The following is a 22437-nucleotide window of genomic DNA, read 5'->3' as shown; positions in this document are numbered from 1 at the left end:
GACAGAATAAACTTCCAGTCTGAATATGCTAATATTAATATGTTAAATGTATCTCTAGTTATAACATATAACAATCTTCTTCAAAACAAAAACTAATGAGCATAGGGAGTCATCTGCGCATTAAGGAAGAATTTATGAGAACATTTAAACTTATACAAACATTTTTTACTGGCCACAGTTTACTCCTTGTTTAAGCTTTTCAATGTAGTCTGCAAACTTCATGGCTACTCCCACCTTCACTCCCATATATTTTATCATTGTTTCATTATTGATCAGCAGCATGGCTTTCCCATCAATATCCTACAGAAAGAAAAAGTTTAAAATGATTAACAGTTATATTCAATGAGGAGTTGTTTCTTTGTATACAAGAACATGTAAAGTGAAATTGTCTCATTATGGTTATAAAATCTCTAGACATGTATCTCCTGTACAAAATTATCAAAAAGATCATTGTATAGCAATGCAAAAATTTGAAGCTTATATATTCATATCAATTTTTAAGAAAAAGCAAATTTTGCCCCTCGCCTGAGCCTTGTGGCTGAGGCAGACACCCATCTGGTCTGCTCCTGTGAGGACACCATATCCCAAGACATCCTAGAGGGGCCACTGAACTCAAAGTGGCAGGTAAGAACAGTCGCCCACTGCCCGACGCCCCAGAGCTACAACTGGGAGCAGGGAGCGCTCAGGACCCACCAGGCACCCAAACCCTGACCCTGCAGGATACCACTCCCCTTCTGCCCCTCACCTGGGCCTTGTGGCTGGGGCAGACACCCACCTGGTCTGCTCCCCTGTGGACACTGTATCCCAAGACATCCTAGAGGAGCCACTGAACTCAGAGCATTGGACACCATATCCTAAGACATCCTAGAGGAGCCACTGAACTCAGAGCATTGGACACCATATCCTGAGACATCTTAGAGGAGCCACTGCACTCAGAGCAGTGGACATCATATACTGAGACATCCTAGAGGAGCCACTACACTCAGAGCATCGGATACCTAGGTGGTCTGCTCCTGTGAAGACACCTTATCCTGAGACATCCTAGAGGAGCCAATGTATTTAGAACAGCTAGAGTTCAGGATCACAGGATCACAGAGCTATCCGGACCCTGAGGAGTTCTGACATAAGCAAGATAACTGGAAAGGCAGGCTCCAATCAGAGACAGTGAGTACAGGTAGCTCTAAAGTTAACCAAATAGGGAGAGGCAAGTGCAAGAACATAAGCAACAGAAACAAAGTTACTTGGCATCATCAGAACCCAGTTCTCCCATCAGAGCAAGCCCTGAACACCCCATCACCCCGAAAAAGCAGGATTCAGAAGAAAAATCACTTCTCATGATGATGATAGAGGACTTTAAGAAGGACATAAATAACACTTTCAAAGAATTTGAGGAGAACACAGGTAAACAGGTAGAAGCCCTTAAAGAGAAAACACAAAAATCCCTTAAAGAATTGCAAGAAAACACAACCGAACAGGTGAAGGAATTAAACAAAACCATCCAGGATCTAAAAATGGAAGTAGAAACAATAAAGAAATCTCAAAGGGAGACTACCCTGGAGATAGAAAACTTAGGAAAGAGATCAGGAGTCATAGATGCAAGTATCACCAAAAGAATGCAAGAGATAGAAGAGAGAATCTCATGTGCAGAAGATACCATGAAAAACATTGACACAACTGTCAAAGAAAATGCAAAATGCAAAAAGCTACTAACCCAAAACATCCAGAAAAACCAGGACACATTGAGAAGGCCAAATAAGGATAATAGGTATAGATACTGGTGAAGACTTCCAACTTAAAGGACCAGTAAATATCTTCAACATAATTATAGGGGAAAACTTTCCTAACCTAAAGAAAGAAATGCCCACGAATATACAAGAAGCCTACAGAACTCCAAATAGACTAGACCAGAAAAGAAATAACCCCCATCACATAATAATCAAAACATCAAATGTACAAAACAAAGAAAAAATACTAAAAGCAGTAAGGGAAAAAAGGTAAAGTAACATATAAAGGCAAACCTATAAGAATTACACCAGACTTCTCACCAGAGACTGTAAAAGCCAGAAGACCCTGGACTGATATCATACAGACCCTAAGAGAACACAAATGCCAGCCCAGACTACTATACCCAGCAAAACTCTCAATCACTGTTGATGGAGAAACCAAGATATTCCATGACAAAACCAAATTTACACAATATCTTCCCACAAATCCAGCAGGATAATTGATGGAAAACTCCAACACAAGGAGGGAAACAACAACCTAGAAAAAGCAAGGAAGTAATCTTCCAACAACTCCAAAAGAATATAGCTACACAAACATAATTCCACCTCTAATAACAAAAATAACAGGAAGCAACAATCATTTGTTCTTAATATCTCTTAATATCAATGGACTCAATTCTCCAATAAAAAAAACATAGACTATCAGACTGGATACATAACCAGGACCCAGAATTTTGCTGCATACAGGAAACACACCTCTGTGAAAAAGACAAACAGTGTCTCAGAGTAAAAGGATGGAAAACAATCTTCCAAGGAAATGGTCCCAAGAAACAAGCTGGAGTAGTGATTCTAATATCAAATAAAATTGATTTTCAACCAAAAGTAATCAAAAAAGATAAAGAAGAACACTTCATACCCATCAAAGAAAAAATGTACCAAGATAAACTCTCAATTCTGAACATCTATGCCTCAAATGCAAGAGCACCCACATATATAAAAGAAACTTTACTAAAGCTCAAAGAAACATTGCACCTCACACAATAATACTGGGGGACTTCAACACCCCACTTCAGCAATGGACAAATCATGGAAACAGAAACTAAACAGAGACACAGTGAAATTAACAGAAGTTATGAATCAAATGGATTTAACTGATATCTATAGAACATTTCATCCTAAAACAAAAGAATATACCTTTTTCTCAGCACCTCATGGTACCTTCTCCAAAATAGATCATATAATTGGTCACAAAACAGGCCTCAACAGATACAAAAAGACTGAAATAATCCCTTGCACCTTATCAGATCACCATGGACTAAGGCTGGTCTTTAATAAAGAAAAAAAAAAAAAACAGTGGAAAGCCCACATACATGTGGAAACTGAACAATGCTCTACTCAGTGATGACTTGGTCAAGGAAGAAATTAAAAAAAGAAATTAAAGACTTTCTAGAATTTAATGAAAACGAGGACACATCATACCAAAACTTGTGTGACTCCATGAAAGCAGTACTAAGAGAAAACCTCATAGCTCTAAGTGCCTACAAAAAGAAATTGTAGAGAGCATACACTAACAACCTGACAGCACACCTCAAAGCTTTAGAACAAAAAGAAGCAAATACATGCAAGAGGAGTAGATGGCAGGAAATAATCAAACTCAGGGCTGAAATCAACCAAGTAGAAACAGATAGAAACAAAATATCAACAAAACCAGGAGCTGGTTCTTAGAGAAAATCAATAAGATAGATAAACCCTTAGCCAGACTAATCAAAGGGCACAGAGACAGTATTCAAATTAATAAAATCAGAACTGAAAAGAGAGACATAACAACAGAAACAGGAAATAAAAAATAAATCAGATGCTTCTACAAAGGCCTATATTCAACAAAATTGGAAAATCTGGATGAAATGGACAATTTTCTAGACAGATACCAGGTACCAAAATTAAATCAGGAGCAGATAAACGATCTAAACAGTCCCATAACCCCTAAAGAAATAGAAGCAGTCATTAAAAGTCTCCCCACCAAAAAAGTCTGGGACCTGATTGTTTTACTTCAGAATTCTATCAGACCTTCAAGGAAGACCTAATACCAATTCTCTTCAAACTATTCCACAGAATAGAAACAGAAGGAACACTATCCAATTCGTTCTATGAAGCTACAATTATGCTCATACCTAAACCTCACAAAGACCCAACAAAGAAAGAAAACTACAGACCAATCTCTCTTATGAACATTGATGCAAAAATAATCAATAAAATTCTCGCAAACTGAATCCAAGAACACATCAAAACAATTATCCATCAAGATCAAGTAGGCTTTATCCCAGGAATGCAGGGATGGTTCAATATTCAGAAATCCATCAATGTAATCCACTATATAAATAAACTCAAAGAAAAAAAAAACCCACATGATCATCTCACTAGATGCTGAGAAAGCATTTGACAAAATTCAACATCCCTTCATGTTAAAAGTCTTGGAAAGATCAGGAATTCAAGGCCCATACCTAAACATAGTAAAAGCAATATACAGCAAGCCAGTAGCCAACATCAAACTAAATGGAGAGAAACTTTGAAAGCAATCCCACTAAAATCAGGGACTAGACAAGGCTGCCTACTCTCTCCCTACCTATTCAATATAGTGCTGGAAGTCCTAGCCAGAGCAATTAGAAAACAAAAGGAAGTCAAAGGGATACAAATAGGAAAGGAAGAAGTCAAAATCTCACTATTTGCAGATAATATGATAGTATACTTAAGTGACCCTAAAACTTCTACCAGAGAACTCCTAAACCTGATAAACAACTTTAGCAAAGTGGATGAATATAAAATCAACTCAAACAAATCATTAGTCTCCATCTACTCAAATTATACACAGGCTGAGAAAGAAATTAGGGAAATGACACCCTTCACAATAGTCACAAATAATATAAAATATCTTGGAGTGAATCTAACCAAGCAAGTGAAAGATCTGTATGACAAGAACTTCAAGTCTCTGAAGAAAGAAATCGAAGAGGGTCTCAGAAGATGGAAAGATCTCCCATGCTCGAGGATTGGCAGGATTAATTTAGTAAAAATGGCCATCTTGCCAAAAGCAATCTACAGATTCAATGCAATCCCCATCAAAATTCCAAATCAATTCTTCATAGAGATAGAAAGAGCAATTTGCAAATTCATTTGGAATAACAAAATAAAACAGGAGAGTGAGAACTGTTCTCAACAATAAAAGAACTTCTGGGGGAATCACCTCCCAGACCTCAAACAGTACTACAGAGCAGTAGTGATAAAAACTGCATGGTATTGGTACAGAGACAGGCATGAAGATCAGCGGAATAGAATTTAAGGTCCAGAAATGAACCCACACACCTATGGTCACTTGATCTTTGACAAAGGAGCTAAAACCATCCAGTGGAAAAAGGACAGCATTTTCAACAAATGGTGCTGGTTCAACTGGAGGTCCACATGTAGAACAATGCAAATCAATCCATTCCTATCCCCTTGTACAAAGCTCAAGTCCAAGTGGATAAAGGACCTTCACATAAAACCAGATACACTGAAACTAATAGAAGAGAAGGTGGGGAAGACCCTCGAATACCTAGGCACAGGGGAAAAGTTCCTCAACAGAACACCAATGGCTTATGATCTAAGATCAAGAATTGACAAATTGGGACCTCATAAAATTGCAAAGCTTCTGTAAGGCAAAGGACACTGTCAATAAGACAAAACAGCAACCAACAGATTGGGAAAAGATCATTACCAATCCTACATCCGATAGAGGGCTAATATCCAATACATACAAAGAACTCAAGAAATTATACTCCAGACAACCAGATAACCCTATTAAAAATGGGGTACAGAGCTAAACAAAGAATTTTCACCTGAGGAAATTTGAATGGCCAAGAAGCACCTTAAGAAATGCTCAACATCCTTAGTCATCAGGAAAATGCAAATCAAAACACCCCTGAGATTCTACCTCACACCAGTCAGAATGGCTAAGATCAAAAACTCAGGTGATAGTAGATGCTGGCGAGAATGTGGAGAAAGAGGAACACTCCTCCATTGTTGGTGGGATTGCAAGATGGTACAACCACTCTGGAAATCAGTCTGGAGGTTCCTCAGAAAATTGGACATAGCACTACCTGAGGACTCAACTATACCACTCCTGGGCATATACCCAGAAGATGCTCCAACATATACGAAAGACATATGCTCCACTATGTTCATAGCAGCCTTATTTATAATAGCCAGAAGCTGTAAAGAACCCAGATGTCCTTCAACAGAGAAATGGATACAAAAAAATGTGGTACATTTATACAATGGAGTATTACTCAGCTATTAAAAATAATGAATTTGAGAAAATCTTATGTAAATGGATGGAAGTAGAAAATATCATCCTGAGTGAGGTAACCCAATCACAAAAGAACATACATGGTATCTATTTACTGATAAGGGGATATTAGACCAAAAGCTTGAAATAGCCAAGATTCAACTCACAGACCACATGAAAGTGATGAAGAAGGAAGACCAAGTGTGGATGTCTCAGTCCTACTTAGAAGGAGTAACAAAATACTCAAGGGAGCAAATATGGAGGCAAAGTGTGGGACAGAAAGTGAAGGAGTGGCTGTCTGGAGACCATTCCACCTGGGTATCCATCCCATGTGTAGTCACCAAAGGCAGACACTGATGTGGATGTCAGAAAGTGCATGCTGACAGGAGCCTGATATAGCTGTCTCCTTAGAGGTCTGCCAGAGTCTGACATATACAGAGGCAGATGCTCACAGCTAACCACTGATCTGATCAAGGGTTTCCCAATGGAAGAGTTAGAGAGAAGACTGAAGGAGCTGACAGGGTTTGTGGCTCCATGAGGAGAGCACCAATTCCAACCAACCAGCTCTCCCCAGGGTCTAAACCACCAGCCTGGGAGCACATAGGGAGGGACCCATAACTCCATCTGTATATGTAGGGGAAGATGGCCTTGTTGGGCATAGGTGGGAGAGGAAATCCTTGGTCTCATGAAGGCTGAACACTGTGTGTGGGAGGGGGGAATTCGAGGGTGGGGAGAGGGAACTGGGGGTTAGTTTGGGGCACATCCTCATAGAAGCATGAGGAGGAGGGATGGGATAGGAGGTTTTTGGGTGGTAAGGGGAATGTGTTAAGGGGATAAAATCTGAAATGTAAGTATAATATCCAATAAAAAAAAATTTAAAAAAACAAATTTAACTTAACTTAAATTAACTTTAACAATTGATATAATTTTAAATGCGGTATGAAGAATAAAATACCATGTATCTATGACAAAAGTAAAAAGAAAGAATGGCAGAAATGAATTTCATGGCTATGAACTTTTAGACCTGGGCTGGGAATATATAAACATCAATGCAAACCATAAATGTGTTAAACAGTGTTGTCTTTTTATGAAAGGGAGTTATTTTTCTGAAGCTAATTAGATGTTGCTTTGTAAATGGTCATCACCATCACAAATTTTTAAGAGTCACTTAAGATAAACAGAACTGACCAGCTTAAATTAACTTCTAGATATCACAACAAGAGGTCTATTCTGTTATGCATTGTGGGTAAACCTCTCCTATGGTTATAGTCCTAAAGTGGAAAAGGGAGTTAGTTTGGAGAGGGTTTGTATATTTGTCCTTGCAGGGAAGGATGTCTGCCTCAAACTTGTAATCCTGGACCTCCATCTTCTGAGAACATGAAGTTGCTTAGTGTATTAGATACTCAGATGCCCATGTGAAGAACAGACAATTAACCTACCATTTAAGCATAGAATGATGAACAAGATAACTTTCTTTACAAACAAAAATCAAATCCCATAATAGGATTCCCCTGTCATATATATAACTCAGTATCCAAATAAAAGTGCACAGAGGTCATTCAATGGCATTAGGGTAGCAGAGAAACTAGATTAAAAAATACATTACATGGTTTCTGATGGTAAGGTAGAGCTTGTCAGCCAATGGAGGATCTAAACGGTTCAGAAACGTTATGACATCATTCACAGACCAGTTTATAGGGTCACCAAGGTGTCTCACAACAACACTGTTACACTCAGGTGATGAACCTGCAGTTATAGTAAAACAAAAAAATTAAAAATAAAAACCTGATCAGCATCTTGAAAATAAGAGATGTTAGATAGAAAGTAATAGTCTCATTCTTGGAAACTTTTCTTAAATACCTAAATAAGGACTCAAGATTCCAATTATAAAAATTCTGAATAAAGATGATCTGAGGAGTGCTGCATACAAATGTGCCAATGGACTTCCCCCAAAGAGCAGGAACAGCTTCAGAATATACTTTAAATCTTCGTTGGTGATCATGAAACAAATGTAGTGATCCAAGGCATCTTTGGCCAAACAAACAAACAAGTGAAGGAAATGGTGCTACTTGGACTAAGTTAGAGCAATCTGAGTTAATTTAGTATCCTTTCTTACTTTGAGGCTTTCAATGAATTTCCTGAATATCTTTTAAATGTCTCTTTTCCTAAATTAGGTTTATTGTACTAAATACAATAGAAATCCTTCAAGTTTACACTTTATAATCGCTTTTTTTTAAAGTTATATCAACAAATTTTAATAGCCACAATTATCTCAGGTAACAAGATTAGTTCTTTGAAGCAAATCTCTCCATTATATTCAATATTGTCATTTTTATATTAACCTTTACTCTTTAAATTCATACCATTTGTGATTTAAATGTTAATCTGAATTAAAAAATACTTTCTGATGAGTCTAGTCAGTAGTAGTTTTGACATTTAAGGCAATTATTCTTTTATGTTTAACTGAACAGCAATAAATGTTTTGGTTGAATAAAAACATTTAATAAAGAAAGAATTACACATGAAACATGAGTGCTCACATCTCAGCAAATTTAGCTGTACTATTCATTAAATTGTACAGAAACTTCTTTGTATTCAAATATTATCTTAAGCAAAATATCTGACTCTCTATGGCTAATGTATATTACAAATGAAGAAGGCTTGGTGATTTACTGGGAAAATCGTTTTTTCTAACAAAAGAAAGTCAATAGAAATTTGATTTGTGTGTGTGTGTGTGTGTATTATCAAATATCACAATGGTATCATTATGAAGATCACCAGAGAAGAGACATTTTAGATGATTAGCACATTGCCTTACCCATAATACCTACTCATAATTAGCAGTAGCCATTTTGCATATAATTACAAATCAACCATCAAAATAGAAAACAAGAAGCTTCTACTAGCTTGCTTAGAGGATGTTAATCATTGGTGCCATTCAAAACTCACCAAAAGTGTTAGGATCAATCACAGGTGTAAGCTGAGCCTCCAGTAAGGCCATTTGCCTCATTTCAGGATTCTGTATGGGGATGAGCTCCCCTGGAGGGAGTGAACTTGCTTCCTTTGCTGTTGAAGTGGCAGAAGTGATGGTATCCATATTGGGAATTTCCAAGTTACTGTAGTAGGGCATTGTAGAAGAGCCAGGTATATCTTTAAGTCTGTAATACTGTTCATAGGTTTGGGTAGTATATACAGGACTTGGTGGAGTTTCTTGATAGTCCCTCTCTGGTGAAGATCTGGCAAATTCTACTTCCTGGGAATTCTCTGAATGAAAAACAGCATTGTTCTCAGTGTTCCGGATAACCTCCATGTTGGTGACAGTACTGGTGTAGTGGAAAGGCTGGACATTATCGACTGTATCGGTGTACTGGATAGTCTGGCTGAGGTCAACAGTATCGGTATACTGGATAGTCTGGCTGAGGTCGACTGTATCGGTGTACTGGATAGTTTGGCTGAGGTCAACAGTATCAGTGTACTGGATAGTCTGGTTGTTGTTGACAGTATCAGTATACTGGAAAGTCTGGCTATTGTCAATAGGATTGGTGTACTGGAGAGGCAGGCTGTAATCCATGGATTCAATGTTTTCCATATCCTGGTTATATGCTTCCCTCCTGCGGACTGGTGAAGTTGGACTGTAACTTTGAGGATAGGTGAAGGAATTATCATGATCTACTTGGTTCACTTTCTGCTCTTTAACTCTTTTAGACGTCAGGTAATTGTACTTTCTGGCCACAGATCTTAAAACCTTTACAATCAAAAGAGAAATAAAAAGAGTAATCAAGACATTATAGTTTCTATGCAACATTATTTTACATTAGAAAAATGGTGTTCTATTTTGATCATGCAATTTTTCCTCTTCTAACCTATATTTAGTTTGTTGTATACTTTATAGGTACAAATATAAAAATAGTCATCACCAAAGCAAGCTCTACTGTGCTTCCCAGTTGAGGTGTGTTGGAAGGGTGCACTCTACTGAGAGCTGTAGCCAGTGAGGCATAGGCCCAGCTCTCCTGCTCTCTCATGACTTTGAGGCTAGGCCAGCTCTCCTGAGCTCACACACTTAGGGCCAGCTCACCATTACCCCTGCCACCAGGGGTGTGGGGCAGGTGAGTCAGCCCGAAGAGCATGAACACTAGAGAAATGACCCTGCCAACTGCTGGTTGCAGCACTGGGTGAGCTGGCTGGGGCAGTGTACCATGGGCTCACACCCACAGTAGTGTGGGTATGGGAGAGATGACAGACTGACCAACTCAGCTACCACCCAGGTTCAGATCCAGAGCTTTGAGTTGTCCCATGCCAAAATCTACCTCATCTATAAACTGCTGGAATGTGTGAAAGGGCTGGTTGGTCCTGCAGATCTAAATATACAAGATTTCCATGACAGGGCAACAACATAAAACCAAAAGGAGTACTGGTAAGGATACAATATTGATGATGTAGCAGAAGCTAGAGGACTTGAACCAGACCAATGACTCATTGCAATGAACATTTGAAAGTAAAGATGTATTGACAAAATGGTATATACTATGTGACACACTACACCTTCCAGGATGAGATATTTTGTATGCTTTTTTTTGCTTTCTTTTTGTTTGTTCATTTGTTTTTTCTTTGTGGGGATGCATGCAAGGGCATAGGGTGGATATGAAGGAATGAGGGGATAAGTGGGACTGGTTACATGATATGAAATTCACAAAGAATCAATAAAAAGTTAAAAAAATTTATTGTCCTACATTCATTAATCCTGAACATAAGCATTCTTTCAAAAAGAGTTGTAGTCCTCATCTGTTCCTCCAGCAAATATAGATAAGCCTTGCTAATCCCACATTTACTAGGTCTCTATCACATTGAACTAACTGGCATCTTTAGACAGAAAGTATTTATCAAATTTGTGAAATGTATTTGTATACTTACAGGATAATTCCAGAAGGATCTGGAACGAGTACGATAAATTTTTGTTACTTTTTCATCCATGTCATCAAGCTTTTTTTCCAGTCTTTGTACAGTTTTAAATATAAGCTGTTGTGATAAAAGGTATTAGTAGTTACTGTTTCAAAAGAAAAGTAACACATATGAAAATACATGAAGCCAAGGTTAACTGCTAGACACAATGGAAGTTCTCTAGTAGTCACAAACATCACATTTTTTGTTTGAGGCCTGGTATTTGAGGAACACAGGACAATGGCTGAGATGCTAAGTCTCAATCTACCACTACGCTAGCTGATTCATGGACACATATGGAAGGGTCTTCAGTGCCAGAGGTGAGTTCATCACAGCTTCTGACAAACTCCCACCCATATGTGTTACAGCCAATTCCCATTGCAGAGGGGTCTTCTGCAGGAGACTTAGACGGCATGACTCCGTAGATGAAGGCCTTTTCCATGTTCCCTATAGAGGTTCATGATGAAAGAGACAGTCCTTGATTCCAAACTCTTTATTGATAGTTCATGTGGAAAATAAATACATATCACCTCCTCAGGATGGGCCAGGGATTAAATACCTTTTGCATAAGGAATGTCCAGGAAGAGGAACTTGTTGGTTAAACCCTCAAGGCTTCTAAATACCTCATTAACATGAACTCCTCTGTTGTGATCTATGTGTTCCTATGTAGGGAGTGTGGTCACATGACAGGGGCCTGGTTGGAACCAGGTAAAAGCTCCTATGGTCCTCTTTGGTTTTCAGGGCTTCCAACCTGCTCAACCTTACCAACTTTTCTGGCATGGTCCACTGCCCCACATATTGCCAGAAGCTCATGGCCAGCTCCATCTATATAGTTAGTTTAAGGCCAGCCAGGGGCACATAGTGAGAGTTGGTCTAAAAACTAAAAATAGAGAAACAAAGGAATCTCTTGCTATTTAGTGAAATTATATATTGTTTACTCTCTTGGATGGGATTATGATATAATTAGAACATTTCCCCTTTCCCTTTTTCTCTTCAAATCCTCCCATATACCTCTTCTTGCTCTCTTTCAAGTTTATTGCCTCTTTTTTCATGAATTGCTATTGCATGTATATATATATATGTACACATATATATGTATATATGTATATATAAATGTACATATATGTATAAATATATATGTATATATATACATTTATGGCCTTTATATATATATATATACATATATGGTATACATATATACGTTTATGGCCTTTTTTTCATCGATTAGTATCGCATGTATATGTTTATACATACATACACACACACACAAACACACATGCAAACACACACACCCACATCTCTCTAAATACAATCTATTTAGCCTGCATAATGTTACTTGTATGCATGTTTCAGTGTTATTTGGCACTAGACAAGCTCTTCCCTGCAGAAGATGAATTCTCTCATTCTCAGCAATCCTGAGTTGCCTGTAGTTCTTTGTGCAGGGTTGAGTTCTCACAAGCTTTCTCTCATCCACTTTGGAGTATATATAATATCCTTTTTATTCAGCTAATGTTTAGTTATGTAGGTGAGAATTTAGGGTGTAGCTTCTAACATTACTAGAAAACACAGTTATCACGGTATACTCCCTGGTCCTCTGGCTCTTAAAATCTTTCTGCTTCAATTTTCACAATGTTCCCTAGCCTTTGGTACAATGCACAGACAACACGAAGCTCATGAAGAGGGAAGACCAAAGTGTAGGTGCTTCAGTCCTTCTTAGAAGGAGTAACAAAAAACTCATGAGAACAAATATAGAGACCATGTATGGGACAGAATCTGAAGGAGGAGCCATCCGGAGACTGCTCCACCTGGGTATCCATCCCATGTGCAGTCACCAAAGGCAGATGCTGATGTGGATGTCAGGAAGTGCATGCTGACAGGAGCCTGATATAGCTGTCTCCTTAGAGGTCTGCCAGAGTCTGACATATTCAGAGGCCGATGCTCACAGCTAACCACTGATCTGATCAAGGGTTTCCCAATGGAGGAGTTAGAGAGAAGACTGAAGGAGCTGACAGGGTTTGTGGCCCCATGAGGAGAGCAACAATACCAACCAACCAGAGCTCCCAGGGTCTAAACCACCAGCCTGTGAGCACATAGAAAGGGACCCATGGCTCCAGTTGTATATATAGGGGAGGATGGTCTTGTCGGCATAGGTAGGAGAGGAGATCCTTGGTTCCATGAAGGCTGGACGGATGTCGTCGAGTGTGGGGGAATTCGAGGGTGGGGAGGTGGGGGCACATCCTCATAGAAGCAGGAGGAGGGGGGATGGGATAGGAGGTTCCTGGGCAGGGGTAAAATGGAGTAAGGGGATAACATCTGAAATGCAAATAAAATATCCAATAAAAAAAAATTTAAAAAGGAAATTCAAAAATGAAGTCTGAGAACCCCTGGCTCAGGACTCGTCATCTCAGGCTGGTGGAACTCCAACCCTCCCTTCCTGACTCTGCTAAGTTTTCAGTGGCTATTGGAAGCCTATGAGTCAGGGAACCCCAACTTGGACCTACCACATTTTAGGGCTGCATTTTCCTACCCCCTTATCAGTATATCAGCGCTTCCCTCCAGCCCAGCACTCAATGGCAGTGGAGGGTAAACACAGTCTAGTGTCTCTGTGTTTTGCCTGCCCAGCAGCATTCCCACACCACAGCAATCCTCCTGCCTCTGCCTTCAAAAGTACTAAGATTACACAATTTCTTTTATCATCTATTACACAGGTAAGGATGGCATGTCAAAAGATTTCTTTTACCATCTATTACACAGGTAAAGATGTCATGGCATCTCAGCAAAGTGAAATGAGAAGATTCTCAAGGGCCCCTTGGGGTACAGCTTGGGAACTTAGGCACTGCTCATCTGCAATGCCATATTGCACTCAACTTGCATAATTACTGGTTGAACACTGTGTCCTAGGGTTCAGGGTTGCCAATATTTGGACACTGCAGCTCAGGCAGCCTTGTCCAAGTTCCCCTATTTCTGTGCAATTGTAAGATCAAGACCTATCAGCATGGCTTCTGTCCTCACTATTGTCAACCTAAAAGATCTCTCTCTCTCTCTCTCTCTCTCTCTCTCTCTCTCTCTCTCTCTCTCTCAAACACACACACACACGCACACACTTCCTTTTCAAACTATGTCAATTCAGTATATTCTGCAAACTTTATGGATTAAAAACCATTTTTATGAACTTCTATTGCCTCTGGAGTATACAGCTCATAAAAGCTACAATAATTACATACTTCTATCAGTTCCTGACCACAAGTTTATTTTTATGATTTTCCCTCAAAATTATATAAGATAAAGTCCTTCTAAACATGAGCAAGCTATCTTAATATGTAATTAAGTAGGCACACACTAAAACTGTATCCAAATCTTACAATTTCCTTTAAAAGTTTTATAGAAGGAATCAATATTAGGCAATATAGACGGAAAATACATAAATATAGTACTTGTTCAATATTATTTTAATATTCTAAAATACACCTATTGATATTTCAAATTTTCACCTGAAAGTACTATTCTAAGTAGAAATTGTCAGAATAATTTCAATGAGGTGAATAATCACAAGTAATTTGTTATGGAAAATCTTCCGTTAACTATACAATTTCCCCTCACATAAAAATGTTTACAATTTAATGTTCTAGGAAAACACTGAAAAAGAGAGAACCATACCTGACAATAGTTCAGGATAGTTGTAATTGCTTCTGGTCCTTCAATTTCTTGAATTTCATAAATTTCAGGTGGTTGAGGTGTGTTCTAGAATAGTTTTCACATCATAAGTAGTTAATACTTTATTCAGTAAGAGTCACATTGATTAGTGAGCATACCTTATACTACCTATCTATTATTTTCACCAGTCATTCAAAAGTCTTAATTTAAAAAGAGATGAAATAAAAATTCCAGTTACAAGGAATGAAAATAATTGCCAGTCAAGTAAAGGAGAAAGGAAAAGACTTTACCAGAAGAGTTTAGACTTAGAATTCCAGTAAAAGGTTGCTCAAAATGTCCTAGTACTTAAGAAAAGGAAAGATGTAAAATGGCTAAGTTCTATCTAGAAAGATTCAGGTATATTCTTGAGTATAAGTTAAGAGGAACTCCATAATATATTTGGAATGTAGATCTTTCTCTTTAAAATGGTAAACAGTGTTATACTCGGCAACTTGTTGCTTTATATTACTTATATTACTGAAATGTGTCTTTGGTGAAGTCATAAAGCATATTATCATTTCTATCCTAAGGAGATATTCATAGGAGAAATATGTCTTAGCAAATTAAAAGATAAAATAACACAAAGAAAAGCTAAGGACTTTAAATTCACTTCTCAGAAGTTTTGAAAACCTGTTATATTATCAAAGGACGTTTGCCTTTTTTAATACCATGCCTATATGGAAAAGTTTATGTGTGTCAGGCATGATAACACATCCCTGTGATATCAAAAACTCAAGAAGCTAAGGTGGGAGAATGGTGAGTTCAGAGACACCCTGGGTAGGCCAAAGACATTGACTTAATAAACAAGAGAAAACATATCTGGATTAGTGAGAACTATCCTCTTATTAATCCAGATATACCAGAGCTACCCCCTTTCCATCAAGATCGACAGCTTCTGTACTTCAGGGCAGAGGCATTAGTCTTCAATGTTGAAATTGATTTTAAAGCCAAAACAAACAAGCAAAACCCCAACAATAACACAAAACTAACCATGACCAGAGCCGTGCACCAGTTTTGATCCTAAACAATCCAATAGTGCCACCATGTGGCCAAATTAGAAAACACCTAGGCACTTCCGATTCTTGATAAATTAATTTCTAAAACATCTTAAAACATTGCTGAAATAAGACAGGGTATTAACAAATTACCATAAGTAACTGCTACATTTCTTCAAAATAATTATTCTAAGAACAAATTATGAAGTGAGAAAATTTTAAAGTAAACAGACTTTGTAGCTCTGTATGTGTTTGTTTTAAAATACATGACACAGATTACCAAAATTAGCCTACACTGAATAGATTACTAAAATAACATGCAATTGGGTTATGTAATACTCCTTACAAAAATATAATAGTTTACCTTCACATGGGAGCTTGTGTTTTCAAGTAAATATTCCCCAAAATATCTCTCTATAATGGTCAGCAGTAAGCATTGTTTCAAATAATGAAAACCTCACAGTCGATAGAAGTGGGAAGTTGTCCAGATTACTTCAATGACATTAATATACATGTTCTTATGTGACTAAATGTGTTCACTGTTAGGATAAATTAATTTGTGTTCAACTTCAGAGATTAAGAAACTCAGCAGAATACAACAGAAAATTTTAAAAGAAAAACCAGTTTGTCAGATTCTCATAAAGTTGAATTTTATATCAACTCTACAAGTTTGCAATTCAATTTCAGAGTATCCAGGAGAAACATTGTGTGTTCTTAGATTTATACAGAAATGCTCATAGAAATTTTATAGTGCATTATCAAAATTATGCTTATTACCTATGTTTCACTTCATGTAATTTAACTCAGTTTGGCAAACACTGTAGGATAACTAAAAGGACAGAGATGACCAAAAAAATACAAACCTCATTCACTTCACTGGGGGCAGCCATCATTGTTGTGCTATAGGAGAAACTCCACTGAGTTTAGCCTATTACTGTTAGACTTGCTGGAAGGTTTACTGCACAGTCACCCAAGGGGCAAGTATTCTACTCCTGAAGAGAAATGCATAAACATGTTACTTCATGAACCTAATCTCTAAATCAACTTACATGGATGAGTTTATGAGGTTGATGTTGGAACCTAGGATCTTATCCATTCTAGGCAAGTGCCCTACCACTAAGCTACATTCCCAGCACTAGAATAAATCTCTATGCATAAAAGAGCTATGACACCTATGACTGGGAACTCACAACAATTTTAAAAGCAAGTGCAATCTGTAAATAGTGTACAAAATAAGTGCTGAAAACCACTGAATAAGAGAATATATGGCTAACATCTTTGTGAAGGAGCTCAAAGGGCTTTAGGCTTAGGGAGCCAGAATTCTGAGAGCCAAACTCTCTCCCAAGAATCTGTTCTCATGTGAAGGCAGCTGCCAATGGCACCCTTGACACCAAGGCTACTGCCACTACTGCCTTGACTAGTACTGTCTTTACCGCTGCATCTGCCATTGATGCTACTACTGTTGTCACTGCCACTTCCTTGCCACCTTTGGTGCCTCTATTACTGCTGCTGGTGCTGCTGCTGCTGCTGCTGCACTGCTACTGGGATACTGCTGTTGGTGCAATATGGGCAGAGCGACCACAGAGACTCTGCCTCCTCACCTGCCCTACAAACCCTTCTGAGGACCTATCTCCAGGTCCCAATGAAGCTCCAAAATCATGATTGCCTAATTAGTTATATTTAACATTAAACCTGAACAAACTGCCTGTGAAATATAAGGTGAAAACTTGAGAATTCCCAAGGCTAGATTGTGGCTCTGAGTCATTTAGTATGGAACTAGAACCAGGTATGTCTACAATGATATGATCTAGGTTTGTCTTGAATTTCTGCCACAGAAGGGACTGGAAAGTCTGTTACTGAAGGGACACCCTAGTGCAAAATTTAATTAATTGTATCCATCCTGAGACAGAGTAGCAGGAAGAGACACAATAAAGGGATCAGGGTTCTATCACTTTCTTGATCTAGTGGAGAGACTAGTGACCAGAGTCCCTAAGGACAAAATTCTAAGGGAGATTAAGAACATGGGAGAGGCCGGGCAGTGGTGGCACACGCCTTTGATCCCAGCATTTCGGAGGCAGAGGCAGGTGGATTTCTGAGTTTGAGGCCAGCCTGGTCTACAGAGTAAGTTCCAGGACAGCCAGGGCTATACAGAGAAACCCTGTCAAAAAAAAAAAAAAAAAAAAAAAAAAAAAAAAAAAAAAAAAAAAAAAAAAACAAAAACAAAAACAAAAACAAAAAAAAAAAAAAAAAACAAAAAAAAACCCCTGAAGAACCCAAGTAAAATGAATGCTGTATAAAAATTTCAAATTGTAATATACTTCAGTTTGACATATAATTTCCACCACATTTTATTTTTAACTGTTTGGGATTTCCTGACTATAATATTGACAAGAACTGTGCGTATTTAACCTGTAGTTGTGGCCATACAAAGAAAAACTTGTGATGAAAATAACTGCTTACTGTGATTGTGTTACATGATGTAACTACTTACTGTGGTTACCAACAAGGCTGAACCTCACGACTACTACCTTGAGAAAAAGAAGTCAGACATGAAAGAAAACATAACATACAATTCAATTTAAAGGCAGCTCAAAATTAGGCCAAAGTAACATTTGGCAGGAAAAGTCTTTCCTATGTATAGTCACTTTAATAACCTCTTAGTGTCCTATCTTGTGAATATACTCTTACAATGAACAATGTAGAATAGTCTTACACTGGTAAGAGTAGTTCCAGAAGAAAAGTTCCTAAAAAAGAAACAATGGGTAGTTAGAAAACAGGATTTACACATTTGAAAATCCTTCACTATTTCTAAACAGACCAACTAAAAGGGCTATTGGAATTAGTCATTTGTTCAACAATATAACACAATGTTGATTCTACCTATGTCTTTTGTCAGAACAAAACAAGTATCAGATAGTACTAAATGACTTTGACCTAAGGCTGTTTAACAACACACAAGGTAAACCAGAATCACTCTAACTCCAATTCAAGCTATAAAATCCAAAGCATTGCAAACTAGGAGAATCAACTTCCATCAACATATCCCATAAAGCATATCTCACAATGATTAACAAGCATGGCTCAAAACAACCCTTTATATTAATGATTAATAAAGGCACAAAAGCCAAACCACAGCAGCCAGAAATTTCTAAGATTTAAACCTCCAAAAAAGGCCAAATTGGAATAATAATCTGCATGAACATATCCCATAAAGTATAGGTGACAAGTATTAGGATGGTTAAAGTCTACCTTTTACCCAAGACTTCTTAAAAACATAGCCAGCAAATCACAACATCAAGATCTTTATAATAATAATAATAATAATAATAATAATAATAATAATACCAAAATAATCCAAATCCACACCATTATCTGACATCAACTTATCCCATAAGGAAAACTCAAAGAGATTAGAATGGCTAAAATTACTTTTTTCTCTAAGACTTCTTAAGAACCTACAAGACCAATCACAAAAGCCAGATAGGTCCATTTCAAGTTACAAAAGTTCCAAATAGAGCAAAATGAGGAGCAAAGGTCATCATTTTATTCTATAAGGCATAGATCACAGTAGGTAGGATGACTAAAAACTGTTCTACTTAGTGACTTCTTAAAGATATACAAAGCAAGCCAAAGCAGTGACTCCCAGTATAAAATATTCAAACAAAGCAAACTGGGAGAGTCATCTATCATCAACTTATCCCAAAGGCACAGCTTGCAGTAAATAGAATACCTAAAAACTATTTTTATGCTAAAACTTCTTAAAAATACAAAATACAATTTACAATAGTTATAGCCTTCTAAGTTATAAAATCCCAAAGTAGGCCAAATCCAGATTCACCTGGAAAACCTTTCTCATAAAAGATAGCTTTAGGATGGGCTGAAAATGATGTTTGATTCTAAGACTTCATAAAGAAACCTAAGGAAAATCATAATTGCCAGACTTATGCACTTTGTGTAATAATATACCCTAAATAACCCTATGTGTTATCAACTTATCATATAAAGCATAGCTCACAATTACTAGGATGACTAAAAAGTAAATTTTACCCCAATAATTCTTAAAAACACAAAAGGTAAATCAAAACAGTGAGATCTAAGTTATAAATTTCTACACAGTCCAATTAAAGAGTCACTTGCTATCAGTGTATGCCATATGAAAAGATCACAATGACTAACATGGCTGAAAACTACCTTTTTATCCTAAGGCTTCTTAAAAACACAAAATGCAATTTACAAGATTTTGGCTTTTCAATGTTATAAAACTCCATAGCATGGAAAACCACATCCCATCAATTTATTCCATTAAATATAGGTCATGCTGACTGAAGAAGGGCTGAAATCAACCTTCCATTCTTCCTTAACAACATACATGACAAATTACAACAGCAACCTGAATTCAAAGAAAATCAGGAGAAGCCAAAGGATTCCTAAAAGATTAGAGCCTATTTTTTTTTATCAAGGAGCACACAGCCTTCCCCACATGCATATCCCTAAGCTGCCCAACCTTACAGGGATCCAGACATTTTACAGTTGTTTGGGATGGCATATCTGCCCCCTGGAAAGTAAACAATACTCTGGAAGACCTACTCAACATCTCTCTAAATCTTTTTCTTCATCCCCAGTAACATTTACAATGATTCAGCGAGGCTTTAATGTCTTCAACCAAAATACAGTTAATGACCAAGGCCCCTCAAACTCCCTTTCAAGTCTCAAAATTTGGTCTCACAACTCTAGAGTTTTTAGGCTCTTTAAAATCAAAACTCAGTAAGAGTTCTTACTTTTTGCTCACCTATCTCCATCAAGAAAGAGAGCATGAACTCTTTCCATAAAAGAATCCAACAAACATGTACTAATTTATAACTATAACATTTTATAAATATAAGTAAAAATTTACATTTAAATTATACATAAATATACAATATGTATTATTTATATATTTTATATTTGTCTATTTTTATATATTATTACATATTATATATATTCTAATATGTATAAATATATAAATACATATTATATGTTACATATAAATAATATGTTAAAATATCTATATTTTTATATGTATATTTATTATATTACATATTTTAATACATATATTTTCCTAAATGTTATATATAAATCATAAAATATAAATAAATATGTATTTTCATATATAATATATAAAAAATATTTATATGTTATATATGAATATAAAAATATCTAATTTATAACAACTTTAGTGGCCAAATCACAAAAGCGCACAAGTGTTGGGGACTCTGAGACCTATAAATCATTGGAACCACACAACTACAGCGCTTTTGAAATTCAAGGCCACACAGCACTGATTTGTTGGTCCTGTCAAACATATTTCCTCACTTCAAAGGGCCCCAGCCAATAGGCCAAATAACTTAAGATGGCTATTTTCTACATTAGTACATTCACATACCCCTACCCGTGACAAAAAAAATAAAAGGGAGTATAAGATATCCATAATTTACCTATTTAGATGAAAAATCGATGACACCAGCTTCTGGATGTTTCCAAAAATCTACCAGCCGGCCGTTAGGCGTCCGTGTCGACGTTCAGTGGCTGTTAAAGACCAGAGCGGTTAGTTGACGCCTTTTAACTGTCCGCATGCTGAAAACCAGGTGCTTCTGTCGCAGAGTGTCGCAAAACTCTTGCGTGTGAAGCTCCTGGCCGTAAAACGACATGTGTTTGCCGCTTACAAGACAAAGCAGGAGATTCTGCTAATTAATCAGTGGTCACCCATAAACATAACCTGACCATTGGCCAGCCAATCCCATTGGGAGATCAAAAGACTATATAGAATGGGTTTTTTCACACTTCAGATGGAGATAGGGCATGGAAAAGGATGGTTTCCAGTAGAAAGGGCCTTCCTATCTACTGTGAGGCAGGGTCACTAGCATCAAAGGTTAGAAGCTCGGCGTTCGATCCTAGATTTATGTTAGCTGAGGTGATTGGAAGAACAGGCAGCCTCTAGAGCACTGTGGCAAGAGACTCTCAAGCAGACAGAGGTTTTTGTGGAGACACTGGAGCCTAGGCTGGCCCCATTTAATGTGATTTAATGGGCCAGCTTCCTAGGCATATGACACGTGCTTTCATTTGGTTATTTAAAGCTTGTTACTATTTACATACAATCACACACTCTCTTTCTCCTGTAATTCACTAGACATATCCACAATGACGGGCCTCCAGGGGTATTCTTCAGTAGTAAATCTTGAATGGGAAGAGGTGCAGGGTCTTAGAAACATCTTTCTTAGTAGCCTAGGAACACTAGTAACATTATTTTCAGTCTCCAATAAGAATACAAAACTAACATATTTCAATGTCCTGGTTGCTGGATTGGATAATGACCAACACTTATGTATTTTTAAAGTAATATACAAGGTAAATCGTAATCATGTTCAGTTTTCTCCAGTTTAAAATGGGCATACATTGGTAAGTACACATGTTAGTGTAGGCAAAGAACTTAGTGCTTGAGACAGAAGCTTTGCTATATAATAAAGTCAATGTAACATCACCCAGTGGCAATTTGTCTTACATATGTAAGTTATTTTCTTGGCAAGGATGTGCAAGTATAATAAACTCTGAAACAAAGTAGTCAACTGCTTCAAAATAAAGTCATAAATCCTAGCCTGATGTAGAAAAGAATCACCCAGTAGCTTGGGAATTGAAAATATACCCCTCACAAAAATGAAACTAAATTAGTATTAGTTTCCTTTATAGATACCATGCTTTTCTGCTTACAAGCCCCGCCCCTTTATATCCGGTT

At 37.3% G+C, this 22437-nt stretch overlaps 1 protein-coding gene across 1 annotated transcript; it reads right to left on the bottom strand.

The window, feature by feature from the left end:
* Positions 1-63: 63 nt before the first annotated feature.
* On the bottom strand, positions 64-16660 carry Scml1 (Scm polycomb group protein like 1). The gene is made up of 6 exons (XM_034484805.2): positions 16532-16660; positions 14638-14721; positions 10954-11058; positions 8992-9787; positions 7649-7788; positions 64-300 (listed from the first exon to the last, which is right to left on the bottom strand). Exons 1-6 carry the CDS (start codon positions 16559-16561, stop codon positions 166-168), a joined length of 1290 nt encoding a protein of 429 aa, XP_034340696.1. The 5' UTR covers positions 16562-16660; the 3' UTR covers positions 64-165.
* Positions 16661-22437: the final 5777 nt, after the last annotated feature.

This window comes from Arvicanthis niloticus, chromosome X, assembly GCF_011762505.2.
Source record: "Arvicanthis niloticus isolate mArvNil1 chromosome X, mArvNil1.pat.X, whole genome shotgun sequence".
Classification (NCBI taxonomy): Eukaryota; Metazoa; Chordata; class Mammalia; order Rodentia; family Muridae; genus Arvicanthis; species Arvicanthis niloticus.
Note: the sequence above shows the minus strand (reverse complement) of the source record. Positions and strands in the feature narration are given on the sequence as shown.

What these genes read in the sequence shown, in the direction of transcription:
- Scml1 (XM_034484805.2), bottom strand. Translation starts at nt 16,561, where the DNA reads ATGATGGCTGCCCCCAGTGAAGTGAATGAG. An exon ending in CCCCCAGTGAAGTGAATGAG is followed by an intron (nt 14,722 to 16,531) that starts GTTTGTATTTTT and finishes AAACTATTCTAG; the next exon opens with AACACACCTCAACCACCTGA. An exon ending in ACCTTACCATCAGAAACCAT is followed by an intron (nt 301 to 7,648) that starts GTAATGTATTTT and finishes TTCTTTCTGTAG; the next exon opens with GATATTGATGGGAAAGCCAT.